This window comes from Meles meles, chromosome 12, assembly GCF_922984935.1.
Source record: "Meles meles chromosome 12, mMelMel3.1 paternal haplotype, whole genome shotgun sequence".
NCBI classification, from domain to species: Eukaryota; Metazoa; Chordata; class Mammalia; order Carnivora; family Mustelidae; genus Meles; species Meles meles.
The window spans coordinates 11653243-11673125 of record NC_060077.1 but is presented as its reverse complement, the minus strand read 5'-3'; the positions used below and the strand labels follow the sequence as shown (position 1 = coordinate 11673125).

Below are 19883 nucleotides of genomic sequence, written 5' to 3'. Positions count from 1 at the left end.
CCTTACATTTCACTCATTGAGCCCCCACAAGTACTTTACTCCCAGCAAGTTTGCTCTTAGGAAGTCACCCCTACCCACTAGAAGCTTGTGCCCTGGGACAACCTAGGCATGACCCTTGCCACTGCCTTCCCTTGCATCTTCCACATCCAGTCCATCACCAACTCCTGCCGAATCCATGTGCAAAATACATCTCAGATCTGTTCCCTTCTCCCTGAGGTCTGCTGCTATCGTCCCAGTCCAGGTCACTGTGACCTCTCACCTGCAGGCCTCTTCTTCTTTTTAACTTCCTGTATCAGTTATCTATTGCTATGGAACAGATGACTACAAATGTGGCAGCTTAAAACCCACAATGCTTTTTTCTATAGTGATCTCTACACCCAGCATGGGGCTTGGACTCATAACCTCACAACGATCAACGTATTGGCTGGGGCTGCAGTCGTCCTATGGCTCAAATGGTGGAGGAGCCATTTCCCAGCTCACTTACATGGCTCTTGGTGGGGCTCAGGGCCTTGTGGGCTGTTGGTTGGAGACAAGTTCTTTGCCATGTGTACTCCTCTATAAGGCAGCCCACAACATGGCAGCTGACTTCCTTCAGAGCTAATGAGCAAAAAAGTGAGAGGGAGCCCAAGACAGACTTCACAGTGTGTTTGTGAACTAATCCTAGAAGGGATATTCCATCACTTTGCTATATTCTGCTAATTAAAAGCAAATCACCGGTTCCAGGCCACCTTTAAGTGAGGGGGCGGGGACTACACAAAGGTATCACCAGGCACCATCCTAGAGGCTACCCTCTCTGCAACCTGTCCTCTGGCAGCCAGTGATTCATGTCTTTCGCATATGCAAAATGTACCCTCTCCCTCTGAAGGGCCTCAAAAGCCTCATCCCACTATAGCATCAGCAGGAAGTCCAGAATCTCAAAAATAAATCAAGTCTAGGTGTAAATTAATCCCTTAAGTACATTTCCTCAACGTGTAGATTTTTTCAATCTGTAGACTTACGAAAATAAGGAGGCAAATTATTTGTCTCCCCAACATACTACAGTGGGACCAACCTAGGACAACAGTGATGGACATTCTTCTGAGAGGCACGAAGGAGCCACTGGCCCACAATAAGTCTGAAATCCAGCTGGGCAAATGTTGGCAACTCCCTTAGGAGTTCTCAGAGCCTGAGAATGATTATCCATGGCTCTTGGCTCCACTCTGAGTCATCCTATTTCATAAAAAGTAGCACATATGTGCAGCTGAGCAGCTCAGCTGGCTTTCCGCCAGAATCCTGGAGGTCTGAAGGCTTCTTTTCAGCCTGTGCTGTCTTTTTCTCCTTCAGTCCAAGAGCCCAAATATGACTCTTTCAAGAACTCCTGGGCTTCCTGGAAACTTAATGGGTGTTCACACCATTAAACTAAAGCCACACCCACAAATCTCCCTGAACAAAGTCTACCTGGCCTTCTACCTTCTCCTCTACCTTCAGTTTCTGCTGTGACTGCTGCAGAACAATGACCTCAAGCATCCTAGAGGCCTTATGTTTGACAGGATCTGGGAGAAGCACCCTGAGTGTCTCTAGAGGACCTTTTCCATGACTGAACAGGCTTCTGAGGTACCACCTTTGATTGTCTGAAGTTTTCACAAACTATTATATAGTCACACCTTCTACTTTACCTTTAGGCCACATTATGGTCCCCACCAAATTCATATGCTGATGATCCAACCCCTACCATGATGTTATTTGGAGATAGGGCCTTTGGGTTGTCATTACGTTTGGAGGAGGTCATGAGGATGATGGGATTAGTGTCCTTACAAGAAAAGGAAGAGACTCGAGGTGGCTTTCTCTCCACCATGTGAGGGACACATCAAGAAGGTGGTCATCCACAAGCCAGGAATAGGGTCTTGCCAGGAGTCAAATCTGCCCACACCTTGATGGACTTCCCAGCCTCCAGAACTGTAAGGAATAAATGTCTATTTTTAAGATGCTTGGTCTATGGTATTTTGTTATAGTAGCTGAAGCTAATGAAGACAGATTTTGGTACTGAGAAGTGAGGGTGTTGCTGTGACAAATACCTAAAAATGTGGAAGTGACTTTAGAACTGGGTAATGGGGAGAGGCTGGAAGAGTCAAGAGGTGCGTGCTAGAAATGTGGATGGGAAAGTCCATTTTGGTGAGGCCTTAGAGGAAAATGGGGAGCATGTGTTGGACAATGGAGAAAGGGTAATCCTTATTGCAAAATGTCAAAGAACTTGGTTGAACTGTGTCCTAGTGCTTTGAAGGCAGAACTTGAGAGCAATGAAACTGGATACTCAACAGAGATTTCTAAGATGTGTTTGAAGAGCAGCTTGATTCCTCTTCCTACTAATAAAATGTGAAAGGAAAGAGATGAGCCTAAGAAAGAATTGTTGAACCAAAAAGAACTAGAACCTAAAGATTTAGAAAATTCTCAGCCTGTCCATATTCCAAAATATTAGAAATTGTGTTTGAAAGAGAACACTGAAGGATGTGGTTGGACCATCACATGATAGACACTATCATGAGTAGAGATTATACATTATACATCTAAACTTGTTAGTAGAGACTAACATGATAGAGATTATAGGAGCAGAAACAGTGCTTGTTTGAACTGAAGAGAACCAAGACAGGAAGATACGAAGGAAGGCTTCTGGACTTCTTAGATTCTACAAAACAGGGCAACAAAGTTAAGTGGCGGTGAATGTGCACTATTCTTCAAGAAAAGAGAAAGATGATCCCAAAAGCAATTCAGAATCATCAGGGCCAATGCCTTGGTTTTGACAGGCCAGAGAGGATTCTTTTGAAGCCTGGGGGCAGGACCGGGCCACCTAGCAGAGCCATGTGAGTGGGACCTTGTCTAGCAAAGATGCAGGGACAGGACTGCAACCCCAATGGGTCCAGAGGGCAGAGTCTCAAACCAGAGAGGATTATTCTCCAGCCTTAAAATAAAAAGCTAATGGTATTTGCCTTACAAGATTTTGGACTTGTCTGGTACCCATCACCCCTTTCCTTCTGATTTCTCCCTTTTGGAATGGGAATGGCTAGCCTGCATATGTCTTACCACTGTATTTTGGAAGCACGTAACTTACCTGATTTCACAGAGGAATTTTGTTTCAAGATGAATTACACCTACAGTGCCACCCACATGTGATTTAGATGATATTTAGGTTCTTTGGACATTGGAGCTGAGGTAGGAGAGTTACCTTTTGAGGCTGTTGAAATGGAATGAACGTATTTTGGATGCAAGGACATGAATTTTGAGGCCAGGTATTTTCTAACGGCAGCCCTAAGACAGACACATTTCCTTGCAGTAATCTGGGTTTGATCCTTGCTTGAAAGTCACTGCTAAATTTTAGCACTGGCTGCCATCTAGAGAGACTAAAATCTCAAAACTGTCAAGCCCTGCTTCCTTCCTGTTTAATAAAAACCAGGCAGTACCTTCTGCTTAGAAACTGCCTTATAAGATCACCCACTTCATTGGGAACATTCTCCCTTTCCGCATAATGGCTGAAGACACTGTTTCTAAACCTTGTGTTACTTCATATCCAGGATCCCCTTTCCTCAGTTTCCAGTAACACGTTCCTTACTTCCTTTTGAGCCCTCACTTCCTTTTGAGCCCTCACTGACAGTATCTTCAATGTCCAGATTTTTAAAAATTATTTTATTTATTTGAGAGAGAGCACATGAGGTGAGGGACAGAGGGAGAAGAAAGCTCTCCACTGAGCAGGGAGCCGGATGCAGGGCTCGATCCCAGGACTCTGGGATCATGACCCAAGCCAAAGGCGGACACTTAACCAACTGAGCCAATCAGGTGCCCCCAAAGCCTGTACTTCTTTTTCTTTCCTTCTTTCTTTTTGTTTGTTTGTTTCTTTTTTAAGGTTTTATTTATTTGACAGAGAGAGTAGGCAGAAAGGCAGGCAGAGAGAGAGGAGGAAGCAGGCTCCCTGCCGAGCAGAGAGCCCAATGTGGGGCTCGATCCCAGAACCCTGAGATCGTGACCTGAGCCAAAGGCAGAGGCTTTAACCCACTGAGCCACCCAGGCGCCCCCAAAGCCTATATTTCTAATTAGTTTCTTCAAGATAGGCTTTCTCTAATGCACTCCTAAAAATCATTCCAGCCTCTCTTCACTGCCTGGTTCTTTTTTTTTTTTTAATATTTTATTTATTTGACAGAGAGAAATCACAACTAGGCAGAGAAGCAGGCAGAGAGAGAGAGGAAGCAGGCTCCCTGCGGAGCAGAGAGCCCGATGTGGGGCTCGATCCCAGGACCCCGAGATCATGACCCGACCCGAGCCGAAGGCAGAGGCCCCAACCCACTGAGCCACCCAGGCGCCCCTGGTTCTTTTTTTTTTTTTAAAGACTTTATTTATTTGAGAGAGAGAGATCACAAGTAGGCAGAGAGGCAGGCGGGGTGGGGGTGTAGGGAGCAGGCTCCCTGCTGAGCAGAGAGCCCAATGTGGGTATTGATCCCAGGACCCATGACCTGAGCTGAAGGCGGAGGCTTAACCCACTGAGCCACCCAGGCGCCCCATCACTGCCTGGTTCTAAGCCACTCCCACATTTTAGGTAGTTGTTATGGCAGCATTCCACTTCGAGGCACCAAAATCTGTATTAGTTTATCTATGCTGCATGAAAAATTACTTACAAATTCGGTGTCCTAAAAACATTTGTTATCTCAGTTTCTGGGGGTCAGGAATTTGGGCACAATTAAGCTGGGAGCCTCCTCCTGGCACAGAAGGCTGCAATCATCTCAATGCTCAACTGGGGGAGGATCCATTCTAAGGTCATTTATGTGGCCTTTGGCAGGTCTCAGGTTCTCATTGTCAGTTGACATTAGTTCCTTGACATGTGGGCCCCTCTACTAGGCAACTACAGTGGGCTGATTAGTATCTTCCCCTCCAAATTCATGTCCACATGGAACCTCAGAATGTGACCTTATTTAGAAACAGCATCTTTGCAGATGTAATTAAGACAAAATCATACTGGATTAGGGTGGGCCCTAAATGCAATGATAGTGTTTTCATAAGAGGAGAGGACACAGAGAAGAAGGCCAGGTGAAGACAGAGACTGGTGTAATGCACTCCTTTTGCCCAAGGAATGCTGAGGACTGCTGCAAGCCACCAGAAGCTTAAAGAGGTAAGGAAGGATTCTTCCCTAGAGACTTCAAAGGGAGCACAGCTCTGCTAACACATAGAATTCAGACTTTTGGCTTACAGAACAGTGAGAAAATAAAATTTCTGTTATTTTAAATCACCCAGTTTATGGTAATTTATTATGGCAGCCCCCAGGAAACTAATAAAGAACCTCACATTTAAGCTGGCTTCTTTCGGAGCAAATGAGGAAGAGAGTAAAAGAGGGTGCCCAAGATGGAAGATAAAGGCTTTCTGTAATGTAATCTGAGACCTGACATGTCATCATTAGAAGCAAGTCCCCAGGGCGCCTGGGTGTCTCAGTTGGTTAAGTGACTGCCTTTGGCTTGGGTCGTGATTCTGGAGTGCTGGGATCGGGTCCCACATCTGGCTCCTGGGTCTGCGGGGAGTTTGCTTCTCCCTCTCACCTTCTCCCCTCTCGTGCTCTCTCTCTTTAAACAAACAAACAAATAAACAAACTTAAAAAAAGAAAAAAAGAGCAGTATGATCTCTTAAAAAAAAAAAAAAAAAAAAAAAAAAAAAGAAGCAGCAGCAGCAGCAAGTCCCCAGATCAGCCCATAAGCAGGGTGAGGGGATTACACAAGATCATGAATACCTAGAGGTGGGCATCATTGATGGCTACATTAGAAGTTGCCTACCACAGCTACCTCCCCAGCAAAAAATGGAGGAAACTTCTCCTTCCTCTGGGCTCGGCCTTCTCCATTCACTGATTCCTTTAAAAATATTTATTAAACACTTGCAGTGGGTTAAGTTTTGAGGATGTGGTCAATAGTACAGGTAAGATTCTTTCTCCTGAGATCATTTACAGCCTAGTTGGGGAAAGAACACTAAAGAATAACAAACAAACAAACAAACACATAAATAAAAACTGTGGTAAGTACAAGAAAGTAAGTTATGAGACAATAAGAAAATCTGACTTAGACTGGGGATAAGAATTAGACATGTCTTTCTGATAAAAAATTTTTGTTTTTTCAGATTTTATTTTTATTTATTTGAGGGACAGACAGCGTGAACTAGAGGGAGAGAGAATCTCAATCAGACTCTGCGCTGAGCCCAAAGCCTAACACGGGGTTCCATCGCATGACCCTGAGATCATGACCTGAGTTGAAACCAACTGAGCCACCCTGGTGTCCCCAAAATGGTATTTGGAATGTGATTGAAGAACACGTAGAATAACAGTCAATGAGTTGAGCTGCCAGACTCAGTGTATGAGTCTCTGCATTTCTATATGTAACACAGAGCCTGACACAGTGAGGCACCTGATAAATTATTATGGAAGCAACAAATGAATAAATCCAAGCACCTTTTATTTTCTGTTACGGATAATGTCAATTCATCTAGAAATTTCCTCCCAAAGTTCGCTGCTGGACCACTGCTCTTATATTAGATAGCACAGGCAAAGCTGCTACTACAAAAAGACTCAAATACATAAAAGGTCAAAACAATAAAGGTTTATTTTTTCCCATACAACAGTCCTGGGTGGATATATAAGTCAGTGGAGCAGGGGTTCTCCTCTACTCAGGAATCTTCCATCTTGAAGCCTTGCCTTCTCCAGAACCTTCTCATCATCGTCTAGCTGGCAGAGTAAGGCAGAGCACCTGTTGACAAATTTTCTGGACCCAGCCCGACAACGGTGCACATCTCTCCCGTTCACTTTTCACTGGGGAGAGCAGAGCACTGGTTGCTACTTAAAGGGGGCGGAGAAATGCACTGTAGGCATATGGCCAACAAAGAGGACAACGACATCCGCACCACAACATATATCCAATTACTTGAGTTATCCTCTGCTATATCATACAAAATCCTCAAATTATCCTTGACAGAAAAAGACCGTGGAATCCCCACCTTCACCGGCATCAAGTCCTTCCATCACCGAACAGCACCACCATCCCTCCAGTTGCTGAAGCCAGACTTAGGATAAGTTACTCTTGTTTCATTTCTTATTCTTACTTTCCACATCGAATCCTTCAGGAAATACTGTCAACTCTATCCCAAAATATACCATAAATCCATCTACCCCACCTTTGCTGCCACTGTCTGAGTTCAAGCATCAAAATAATCTCTCATCTGGATTATTCCAGTAGCCTCTTAACAGCTCTCCACGTCTCCACTCTTGCTTGCCCGTATCTCTCTATCTAGCAGAATGATCTTTCAAAACATAACTAACTTCAGCCGCATCACTCTTTGGTTAAAAACCTTCCAGTGATAGAATAAAATCTAAAGTCATTACCATGACCCTAGGGTGTATGATACAGCCCCTGCCCGCCTCTCCAACCTCATTCTTTGTTATTTTCTCCTTCTACTTGCTCTGCTCCAGCTTCGATGAACATTCCGCTGCTCCTTGACTATATTCAGCTTATTTGCACTTTAAGATTTTTGCACCTGCTGTTCCACCCGCCCAGAACTCTCCTCCTCAGATTTCCAACGGTCAGCTCCTTCTCGTTTCTCAGAGGTCTCAGCTTAAATGTTACCTCCTAGGAACCCTTCCCTGATCATCAACTAGGAAAAGTCCCCACATCCAGTTATCCTCTTACCTCAGCATCCTGTTCACTTTCTTCCTAGTATCTACAAACTCTGTGTCTCCCTCTGTTTATGTGCTGCTTAGCTTTCCTGAAAGTAAGATCCACTGAGGAGGTACCGACTCTTGTTTTTGTTGTTTCCCAAGTGCTGGGTAGGGCTGGTACACGGTGGTGCTCAGTACGTAACTGAACGAATGAAGACCCACCAAAAGGATCTGCCAACAGTTCGTACAAGGTCCTGGGACTGGTAGCTGGTGTAGTGGAAGGGGAACAAACGTGGGTTCCAATTCTGACTTAACCACTTCTCAGCTACGTAACCTGTAAACGCGGGGTTAAGAGCATACTTACCTCGCAGCACCAAATGCTTCCTTTGCAAAGGAGAAAGAACCTGGTAGGCGAAAGAGAGCCTCACGTAAAATTAGCCCTCCGAACATATTACTATGACTGCTGTTATTATACACAGTTCTGTTCTCTTACCGCTGGACCCGTCCAGGACCTCCGTTTCCTCTTCTTCATCCCGAGCTGAAACATCCCGCCCAGGCTCCTTCGCGAAGGCTGTTTCTGACGGAACGAACCTCCTTCTCCGCCCGGGAGAGGAAAGAAGGAACACGAACTCCACTCCGGTCAGGCTGCGTTCTCTAGTGGCTCCGCCCCCGTCTTACGCCATCAGCGCGACGCCAGCGCTGCGGAGGGCCCCGGGGCCTGTCTTGAGTATGGCGCAGCCTGAGGGGGCCCTGGCAGACGCCTGCAAATAAACCTCGTGATTTGGGGGCGCTCGGAAACCCCCGCGGACGGCGGCGAGGAGCGCGTGCAGCGTGGGGGAAAGGAATCGGGCGGCAGGAGGGGCGGCCCGAAGCTCAGGCGGGACACAGAGCCGGCAGGCGGGCGGCCGGCCGGCGGGGCTGCCTGGCGCGGGTGTCCCGGCGATGTGTGGCGCTGAAGCGGCATCGGGAGCAGCAGCGGCGGCGGCGGCGGCCTCGGCTTCGCAGCGGTGCCGGCGGCGGAGACGGAGGCGCAGGTTCTTCATTAGGACCTGGCGAGCCCAGGCCTAATCGGCGGCCCCGCGAGGCCTCTCCATCCCGCCCCGGACGGGGATCCTCCTCGCCTCGCCCTGCCCCGGGAGCTTGCCTCCCCGGCCGGGGATGAAGCCGGGAGGCGGCCGCGCGGGGCCCAGCACAAAGGCTTGTCCCCGGGGGCCGCCGCCGCCAGCCTAGAGCCGCCTACCGAAGCGGAACCGGCTCCGGGGCCCTCCTCCCCGCCGGTCCCTGGGGGCGGCTGCTGCCGGTCTCCCCGAGGCCCAGGGGCCCGAACGCCGAGCTCCGTGCTCCCTCAGCTACGGTGGGACCGGGCAGCTGCGCAGTCTCCGCCGCTCCTGGCCGTAGAGGCGCCACGGAGCATGTCCGAGGAGAGCGACATGGAGAAAGCCATCAAGGTAAGGGGGAGATGCCCCCTTCCTCCCCGCTTTGTCCCTGTGGCATTCCTCTCGGCTCATCCTCAGAAAGCGGAGAGAACTTGGAGTGAGAGATGCCAGCGACTCCGGGTTTCTGTCTTTCCAGATTCCGTGGACTGCGTTTTACAGCCCTGGGGCGAATGGTTTGTGTATATATAGGGAGGGATGTCCGACTCCCTCTGACTTCTCTGATTAAAGTAGGGATGTGATTTGTACTCATCTAAATCGCAAGGTGAGTGTAGTGGAGATACTTGATATGAGTGGGAAGGAGAGGGCCCTACTACTCCACTTTCGATCACTCTCCAAGTGCGGCCAGTATTTGTTTCCGGATGATCTACAACAGTATTTGGAGAGTTGGACTTTATCCATCGCTCTCCATTTGTTTGAAACCAGCTTTCTCAAAACCTGCAGTTTCAGAAGGGGTGGCTCGCCTTCTTACAAAAATCTGTCTTTTGGCACATACTGTTTTTACTTTTGCGTATGTTCCCTCACCTTTTCCTTTTTCCTCTCCTAGGGAGCATTTTATTTGTTGAGGAAGAGCTCATGGTGTTCTGTGACTTACTGCTCTGTTAACCAAAACAAAGCAAATATGTGTGTTCTAAAATGACCCAAATAAAGTGAAAAGTTATTAAAAATGTGCTTTTTACTCTTTTTTTTAATAGGCAAACTTTGAGGTATTAATAGAAAGTCATCTGGCTGTAGCTAGGAAATTAGAATCTTGTGTAAATTGAGCCCGAAGTTCGATATGTATCATTTACTTATTTTGCAGTATTAAATAAGTGTATTTAAGAATTTCATTTTCCCTTGAAGGACAGGCATCCATTGGCAACTTAGGGTTATTTTCCCCCTTCAATACACAGTTAAAAAGTCACACTTGTAATAATTTTTTGTATAGCAAAGTTACAGAAGTCATCTTTCTTTCCAAAGAAACTTCACCTTTTATTTATTTATTTATTTATTTTTTAAAAGATTTTATTTATTTATTTGACAGACGGAGATCACAAGTAGGCAGAGAGGCAGGCAGAGAGAGAGAGGGAAGCAGGCTCGCTGCTGAGCAGAGAGCCTGATGCGGGACTCGATCCCAGGACCCTGAGATCATGACCTGAGCCGAAGGCAGTGGCCTAACCCACTGAGCCACCCAGGCGCCCGAAACTTCACCTTTTAAAGGAGGCATGGCAATATACACGTACACATTAAGGAAGATCAAATCTTAAATAATAGAAATAAAGGTTCTAAAAGACTGCATTTTTTTTTCTTTTGGTTTGGATTTTATTGGTACAGGGTCATGAATTGTTACCTAAAGTTATATGATTGGGTCGTGACTCAAAACATATGTGGCAGATTTTTAGATTCAGGTATTGTCTGTTTTTTGCCAAGTGCTGTCTTAGGCACTGGTGGTGCAAAGCCACACTCCCAGATGGCCTAGCTCTCATGGAGCTTATATCCTAGATGGTGGAGTTAGATAATAAACATTGCGAGGTGCTTATAATTATGAGAAGGGTGGGGGGTATTATTTTAGGAAGAGTAATCAGGGAAGGCCTCTCTAAGGAGGTCACATTTGTGTAGAGATCTGAAGGGAACGAGGAAGCAATCCTCCACTGTCTCAGAGAAGAGTATGACAGGTAGTAGGAACAGCAGATACAAAGGCTCTGAGGTAGGTATAAGTCTTGCGTGATCCAGGAACAGCAAAGTGAATGCAGTGGGTCAGTGATTACGTTTTAGGGAGGTGACGGAAAGCTAGAGCACATAGGGACTTGTAGACCATTGTAGGGACTTTGGCTTCGACCTTGAGTACAGAGGAACACTAGGGAATTTTGAACAGAAGAGGGACACAGTTGTAATGGATAAATCTATAAATGGGGAGGCAGTGTTACATAGTAGTTACCACTGTTTCTCTAGGTAAACTCATGGGTTAAAATCTCAGCCTTGCCATTCATTAGCTGTGTCCTTGAGTAAGTCACTTCACTTCTCTGTCCCTTAGTTTCCCCACTCGTAGAAAGGAGATAAAACACTCCACAGCTCATAGGGTTTTTTGAGTATTTAATGAACAAATATATCTAAATGTGCTTACAATAATCCCTAACATTTAGTAGGAACTTCATGAATGTTAGCTCATAGCAACTAAAGAGTATTTTAAGAAAGTCTTAATTTCTTCACTTGGTCACAATTGCCCAATCTGACTTTCTTAAAATTTTTTAGCTTTTCTTCATGTACTTGACAGTCATTGGTGAGTCTGCCTACTAGTTTGAGCGTGTCCAACCAATACAAATAAGTGGAGTTGAAAACCGGATCTGACAACCAGTACTGACTAGGATATACTACTCCCTTGCAAGCAAGCCAGCATCACATCAAATAAAACTACTCTGTGGCATTGTATTGTATGCATTGTTTTGCTTTCTTGAGAATGTCCCTCAGTTGTGAAGTCTAAGACCAGTGTAGTTAGCTGGAAAAGCTGTTTTCCTGGGCTCTAATCAGACCATTTAAACTTCTACTTCCTGGAATACCTGGGTGGCTTGGTTGGTTAAGCGTCTGCCTTTGGCTCGGGTCATGATCCCGTGGTCCTGGGATGGGCTCCTTGCTCAGCAGGGAGCCTGCTTCTCCACCCTCTGCCTGCAGTTCATGCTTGCTCAATCTCTCTTTCTCTTTGACAAATAAATAAAATCTTAAAAAAAAAAAAAAAACCAACTTCTGCTGCCTGACTACCTAAGAGCAGTCTGATTAACATCTCATCCTATTACTCTTCAAAATAATTAGGATATGGCCAAGGCAACAACCTTAGGCTCTGTCTTTTCATTTCTGTCTCTTCTTCCCTAGCCCCATGACCTCACTATTCCTAAGGCACTTAGCTAAACCTGGAGAAAGCATTTTGGAATTAGGGATTGCTTACATATTTGCCTTCTCTGGTATATGGCAGAGTTCTTTTTTTTTTTTTTTAAGATTTTATTTATTTATTCGACAGAGACCCAATGAGAGAGGGAACATAAGCAAGTTGGGTGGGAAAGGGAGAAGCAGCCTTTCCGCTACCAGGGAGTCTGATGCCGGGCTGGATCCTAGGACCCCAGAGGTCATGAACTGAGCCAATGAGCCAAAGGCAGATGCTTAACCAACTAAGCCTTCCAGGCACCCTGTATATGGCAGAGTTATTAATATTTGATGAATTTAGTGAAAATTCATTTCTCCTTAGTTCTGAAAATATTTTCAAAATTGCAGTATAATTTATATACCATAAAATTCACTCAATGTAAGTGTGTAGTTGAAGACTTTTTAGTAAGTTTACAGAGTTGTGCAACTATCGTCACAATCATCACAATCCAGTTTTAGAATATTTCCATCCCAGGGCAACTGGGTGGGTTAGTGTATTGGGTGTCTGACTCGGTTTTGGCTCAGGTTATGATCTTGCTTATGAGATCAAGCCCTGCCTTGGTCTCTGTACGGGTGTAGAGCCTGCTTGGGATTCTCTCCCTCTCTCTCTCTGCCTCTCCCCTCCTCACCCCAAACCTCTCCCCTCCACCAACCCTGTATTCTCTTCTCTCAAATAAATGGATAAAATCTTTAAAAGAAATAAATAATATTTCCATCCCTCTAGAAAGTTCCTTTTGCCTCTCTGTAGTCAGCCTCTACTCCCACTCCCCACTCCAGACAATCACTGATACACTTTTTGCCACTAGTTTTGTCTCTAGGAATTCCAAATTAATGAAATTGTAGAATATACAGTTTTATGTATTTGGCTTCTTTTACTTACTTTTTAGTGCATATATTAGGAGTTTTTATTTTTTTTTTTATTGTCGAGTAATCTTTATTGTTTATTCATCCCCAGTTGATAGACATTTAGATTCTAGTTTCCAGTTTTAGTTAATATGAACAAAATGATAAGTAAAACTTGCCTGTACAAGTTTTTGTGTAAATATTTGTTTTAATTACTTTTTTAAAAAGATTTTATTTATTTGATAGAGATCACAAGTAGGCACAGAGGCAGGCAGAGAGAGGGCGGGGAAGCAGGCTCCCTGCTGAGCAGAGAGCCGGATGCAGGGCTCAATCCCAGGACCCTGAGATCATGACCTGAGCCAAAAGCACCCACTGAGCCACCCAGGTGCCCCTTGTTTTAATTTCTTCTGGGTAAATACTGAGGTATGGAATTACTGGGTGGTACAGTAAGTTTATGCTTAACTTTTTAAGAAACTGCAAAACTTTTCCAGAGTAGCTTTACCATTATTCATTCCTACCAGTAGTGTTTGAGGGGCCTTTCTTGTTTTTTGTTTTTGTCTTTGTTTTTATTTTTGTTCCCTCCTGACAAATATTTGGTATTGTTAGTCTTTCCATTTGAGCCATCCTAGTGGTTGTGTAGTTGTTCTGATTGTGGTTTTAATATGTATTTTACTAATGATTGTTTCCGTAGTGTAGTGGTTATCACATTCGCCTGACACTAATGACTAATATTGGTGGTCAGCTTTTCATGTGCTTGTTTGCCATTTGCGTATCTTTTTCTTTTCTTTTTTCTTTTTCTTTTTTTTAAGATTTTATTTATTTATTTGATAGAGATCACAAGTAGGCAGAGAGGCAGGCAGAGAGAGAGAGAGGGGGAAGCAGGCTCCCTGCTGAGCAGACAGCCTGATGAGGGGCTTGATCCCAGGACACCGAGACCATGACCTGAGCCAAAGGCAGAGGCTTAACCCACTGAGTCACCCAGGCGCTTGGTGTGTATCTTTTCTGGTGAAATGTCTATTCAGGTCATTTGCCCATATTTAAATTGGGTTATTTGTCTTATTATTGAGTTGTAAGAGTTCTTTTCATGCTCTGAGTAAAAACTAATTCTAATGCTATTGAGCATCTTTTCATATGTTTGGCATTCACATATTTTTTTCTTGGTATTTAATTGTATTAAAATCTTTTACTCATTTTTAAATTGAGCTGCTTTTCTTATTATTGAGTTAGAAGAGTTCTCTCTAAACTCTGAATAAAAGTGACTATCAGATACATAATCTGCAAATATTTTTCCCAATCTGTGGCTTATCTTTTCACTTTTAATGGTTTTAATTTTGATGAAGTCCAGTTTATCTTTTTTTTCCTTTTTCTTTTATGGATTGTGCTTATGGTGTCATAACTAAGAAATCTTTGCCTAGCCTCAGGTTACAAGACTTTTCAACTACATTTTCTTCTAGAAATTTTGCAGTTTTTAGTTGTTCATTCAGATCTAATACCCACTTGAAATAACTATTGTGTGTGGTGTTACATAAAGGTCTAAAGTTTTGTTTGTTTGTCTTTAATATGGATATCCAGTTGTTCCAGGACAGTTTGTTCAAAACACTGTTGTTTGTCTATAGAATTACTATGTATTACCTTTTTCAAGAACCAGTTTATCATAAGTGTGTGAATTTATTTCTGGATTCTCTGTTCTGTTCTCTTGATCGATAGGACTATCCTTATGCTAGTAGCATACTTAATTTGATTACTAAAGCTTTATAGTAAAATTTCCAAAATTGGGTAGTATGAGAACAAACTTGGTTTCTCTTTTTCAAAATTAAGTTGCCTCTTCAGGTTCTTTGTATTTCCAAACAAATTTTAGAATCAGCTTGTCTGTTTCTACAAAAAAAAGTGCTGGGATTTTGACAGAGGTTCCATTGAATCTGTAGGTCAGTTTGCGATAGTTGCCATCTTAATAATATTGTCTTCTAATCCATGAACATGGTATAGCTCTCCATTTCATTAGGGCTTCTCCTGTTTCTCTTAGCAATGTATTTGTAGTTTTCAGTGTATGGATCTTATACTCTTTAATAAATTTATTCCTAATATTTTGTTCTTTATGATGCTATTTAGAATTGTTTAATTTCATTCGGATTGTATGTCACTAGTGTATAGAAATACAGTTCATTTCTGTATTTTGATAATGTGTTTTGCATCCTTATCACATTTGCTAAGTTCTAGATTTTTTTTTGTTGTTTTGTAGGTTCTTTAGGATTTTCTACATATAAAAATCATGTTTTCAGCAAATAAATACCATTTTACTTCTTCCTTTACAGGATGTATGCTCTTAATTTTGTTTTCTTGCCTTATGCCATGGGTAGAACCTCAGGTACAATGTTGAATGAAAGTGGACATCTTGCCTTGTTCCTGATCTCAGGGGGAAAGCATTAAAGACTTATCACTAAGTAAGTGGTTTTGTAGATGTCCTTTGTCCAATTGAGGAGTTTCCTTCTGTTCTTGTTTGCTGAGAGTTTTTATCAGGAATAGGTATTGAATTTTTGTTAAATGCTCTTTCTTCACCTGTTGAGTTGATCATACAGTTTTTGTTCTTTACTCTTAATGTGGTATATAGTAACATTAACCGATTTTCAGATATTAAACCAATCTTTCATTCTTGGTATAAACCCTACTTAGGCTGATGTAAAATTATTCTTATATGTTTCTGTATTCAGTTTGCTAATAATTTTGCCGAGGATTTTTGTATCTGTAGTCATGAGAGATACAGGTTTCTAGTTTTCTTGTGATGCCTTTGTCTAGCTTTGGTATGAGGGTAATACGTGACTCAGGATGAGTTGGGAAGTATACCCTTCTTTATTTTCTGGAAGAATTTGTGTGGAGGTTTGGTATTATTTTATCAAATCAATAGTTCTCAATAGGGGGCAGTTTTTGTCCCTCATAAGACATTTGGCAGTGTCTGGAGACATTATGATTATTCAGTGCAGGTGGGGGATGCTTCTGGCATCTAGCAGGTAGAGGCCAGAAATGCTCCTGAACATCTTAATAATGCACAGGACAATCTAACAACAAAGAAGTACCTGCTTCAAAATGTCAGTGATGCTGAGATGAGAAACTGCACTTTAAATGATTTAGTAGACGGGCACCTGGGTGGCTCAGTGGTTTAAGCCGCTGCCTTCGGCTCAGGTCATGATCTCAGGGTCCTGGGATCGAGTCCCGCATCGGGCTCTCTGCTCGGCAGGGAGCCTGCTTCCCTCTCACTCTCTGCCTGCCTCTCTGCCTACTTGTATCTCTCTCTGTCAAATAAATAAATAAAATCTTTAAAAAAAAAAAAGTGATTTAGTAGAATTTACCACCAAAACTGTGGGTCAAGTCGTTGCTTTGTGGGAAGATTTTTATTGTTGTTATTAATTCAGTTTCTTGTTACAGATGTATTCAGATTTTCTATTTCTTCCTGAGTGAGTTTTAGTAATTTATGTCTTTCTAGAATTTGTCCATTTCATCTAGTGGTCTAATTTCTTGGCATAAAATTGTTAATGGTGATCCTTTATAATGCTTTAATTCCTGTAAAGTCAATTGTGATGCCCCCACTTTCATTTCTAATATTAACAACTTGTGTTTTTTTCTCTCTTCAGTCTAGCTGAAGGTTCGTTAATTTTGTCATCTTGAAGAATCAGCTTTTGGTTTTGAATTTTCAGTCTTCTGTTTTATTGATTTTTTTTTTAAGATTTTATTTATTTATTTGACAGAGAGAAATCACAAGAGAGGCAGGCAGAGAGAGAGGAAGGGAAGCAGGCTCTCTGCTGAGCAGAGAGCCCAATGTGGGACTCGATCCCAGGACCCTGAGATCATGACCTGAGCTGAAGGCAGCGGCTTAACCCACTGAGCCACCCAGGCGCCCTGTTTTATTGATTTCTACCCTAGTTTTTATTATTTCTGTTTGCTTTGAGTGTATTTCTTTTTCTCTAGTTTTTTCAAGGTGGAAGCTTAGGTTATTGATTTGTAATCTTTTTAATTTAGGGATTTAGAGCTGTAAATTTACACTACACACCACTTTACCTGCACATCATAAATTTTAGCATATAGTCCCCTGATAGCCATGGTTTTGCTTTCTATGGTTTTAGTTATTCATGGTCAGCCATGGTCTGGAAGCAGACAGTTCTTCTTCTGAGCCATCAGAAGATCATTAGCATTCTAATGCCTTGTCATATACGTCATTCACCTCACTTCATCTCATCACATAGGCACTTTATTATCTCACACCATCACAAGAAGAGGAAGAGTGAGTGTGGTACAAAAAGATATTTGTGTGTGAGAGAGAGATCACATTCACATAAATTTTATTACAGATTATTGTTACAGTTCTATTTTATTATTGTTAGCCTCTTACCATGCCTAATTTATAAATTGTAATTTATAATGTTACGTTATATAAACTAAATTATTAAACTGTATCATAGATATATATGATAGGAAAAACATTTTATATATATATATGTATGTATACATATATATGTACATACATATATATAATATAACATATATATATATAAATGGGATTTGGCACCAGCTTTGATTTCAGGCATTCCCTGGGAGTCTTGGAATGAAACCCCACAGATAAGGGGGGATTACTATATTGTGTTTTTATTTTCATTCAGATCAGAACTTCTTTTTTAAAGATTTTATTTTTTTATTTGACAGAGAGAGACAACTAGGGAGGAAACACAAGCAGGAGGAGTGGGAGAGGGAGAAGCAGGCTCCTTGCAACATGGAGCTCCATCCCTGGGTCATGGGATCATGACCTGGGCTGAAGCCAGACGCTCGATGACTGAGCCACCCAAGTGCCCCAAGAGCAAAATATTTTCTAATTTCTCTGTTTCTTTTTTGACCCATTGATTATTTAGTAGTATTATATAATTTAAAAATTTTTGTTTTTATTTCTAGCTTAATTGATTTCTAGCTTAATTCTGTTATGGTTGAAGAACTTTATATGTTTTAAGTTTGTAAAAATTTACTGAGATGATGGTTCAGCATATGCTTTATCCTGAAGAATATTCCATGTGTGCTTGGGAAGAACGTATATTCTCCTGTTGTTGAATGCAGTGTTCTATAGATGTCAGGTCAAGTTGGTTGACAGTGTTATCCTCTACATCTTGATGATTTTCTGTTTAGCTTTTCTATTATTGATTTTTGAATTGTCTATTTTCCTCCTATATTCTCTCAATTTTTGCTTCATATATTTTTGGACTCTGTTGTCAGGTGGTTGCATAAATGTTTATAATCATCTTATCTTCCTATTGAATTGACCTTTTCATCCTTATAAAAAGTGCCTCTTTTTTAACCTTTTTTGGGTTTTTTTTAAGATTTTATTTATTTATTTGACAGAGAGAAATCACAAGAGAGGCAGGCAGAGAGAGAGGAAGGGAAGCAGGCTCTCCGCTCAGCGGAGAGCCCGATGCGGGACTCGATCCCAGGACCCTGAGATCATGACCTGAGCTGAAGGCAGCGGCTTAACCCACTGAGCCACCCAGGCGCCCTGACCTTTTTTGTTTTAAGGCCTATTTTGTTTATTGTCTGTATAGCTACTTCAGTTCTCTTATGGTTACTCATGGTATATCTTTTTCCATCCTTTTACTTTTTTCTCCATTAAAAAGTTGTAAAAAGGGGTGCCTGTCAGTCGTTTAAGCATCTGCCTTCAGCTCAGGTTATGATCCTAGGGATCTGGGGTCTAGTCCTACATCAGACTCCTTGCTCAGCGGGGAGCCTGCTTCTCCCTCTGCCTGCTGTTCCCCCTGCTTGTGCGTGCTCTCTCTCTCTCAAATAAATATTTTTTAAAAATTATAATAAAATTACTCATAACGTAAAATTTATCATCTTAGCTATTTTTAAATGTATGCTTCATTGGTATTAAATATATTTATAATGTGCGACCATCACCACCATCCATCTGTGTAATTCTTTTGATCTTGTAAAGCTGAAACTCTATATCTATTAAATAGTAACTCCTCTGCCTCCTTCCCCCAGTGTCTACCAACCACCATTCTACTTTCCATCTCTATAATACTGACTGCTCTAAGCACCTCAGAAAAATGGAATTATACAGTATTTGTCTTTTTGTGACTGGCTTATTTCACTTAGTATAATATTCTCGTGGTGCATCCATATTGTAGCATATTTGTGAATTTCCTTACTTTTTAAGGCTGAGTGATATTCCATCATATGTATATCGACATTTAGGCCCTTTCCATGTTTTAGCTATTATGAATAGTTGTTATGAACATAGATATACAAATACCTCTTGAAGACCCTTTTTTTAGTTCTTTTGGGTATATACCCAGAAGTGGAATTGCTGGATCACATGGCAATTTTGTTTTTAATTTTTTTTGAGGAGCTGCCATTCTGTTTTTCATGACATTGGAAATGTACCATTGTATATTCCCACCAGCAGTGCACAAGGGTTCCAATTTCTCCATATCTTCACCAACACTTGTTATTTTGTTTGTTTTTTAAGTAGTCTCCATACTCACCATGGAGCTTGAACTCAAAACCCTGAGATTAAGACCAGTGCTGAGATCAAGAGTCTGACGCTTAGCCAACAGAGCCACTCAGGCACCTCTATTTCTTTGTTTTTTTGATAGTAGCTATCCTAACGGGTGTGAGGTTTTATCTTACTGGAGTTTTTATTTGTATTTCTTCATGATTAGTGATGCTGAGCACCTTTTCCTGTGTTTATTGGCCATCTGTGTATCTTTGGGAAAATGTCTACTCAAGTTTTCAGCCCATTTTTTGAATCAGGTTGTTTTTGAGTTTTAGGAATTTGTGTATATTCTGGATATTAATCCCTTATCAGGTACTTCATCTGTGATATTTTCTTCTACTATGTGGGTTGCCTTTTTTACCTGTTAATAGTGTTTTATGATGCACAAAATTTTTAAGTTTTCATGTTCATCTTGTCTAGTTTTCCTTTTGTTGCCTGTTCCTTTGGTGTCTTATCCAAGAAATCATTGCCAAATACAATGTTACAAAACTCGTGTCATATGTTTTTTCCTAAGAATTTTACTGTTTTAGGTCTT

At 42.1% G+C, this 19883-nt stretch overlaps 1 protein-coding gene across 6 annotated transcripts in view; it reads left to right on the top strand.

Moving 5' to 3' along the window:
- The first annotated feature begins 8955 nt into the window (after nucleotides 1-8955).
- The window catches only part of MAPKAPK5 (MAPK activated protein kinase 5), a 34275-nt gene continuing 23347 nt past the window's right edge, over nucleotides 8956-19883 (top strand). For 2 of the 6 annotated variants that reach the window (XM_046024459.1, XM_046024456.1), the window contains exons 1-3: nucleotides 8956-9096; nucleotides 9221-9346; nucleotides 15132-15260. Coding sequence is in view for 2 of the 6 variants with exons in the window: in XM_046024455.1 (XP_045880411.1) it covers nucleotides 9061-9096 (36 nt within the window). In the remaining 4 variants the exon portion in view is untranslated. The remainder of the gene's footprint in view (nucleotides 9097-9220; nucleotides 9347-15131; nucleotides 15261-19883) is intronic. The other 4 variants (XM_046024455.1, XM_046024454.1, XM_046024458.1 and 1 more) reach the window with 3 other exon arrangements.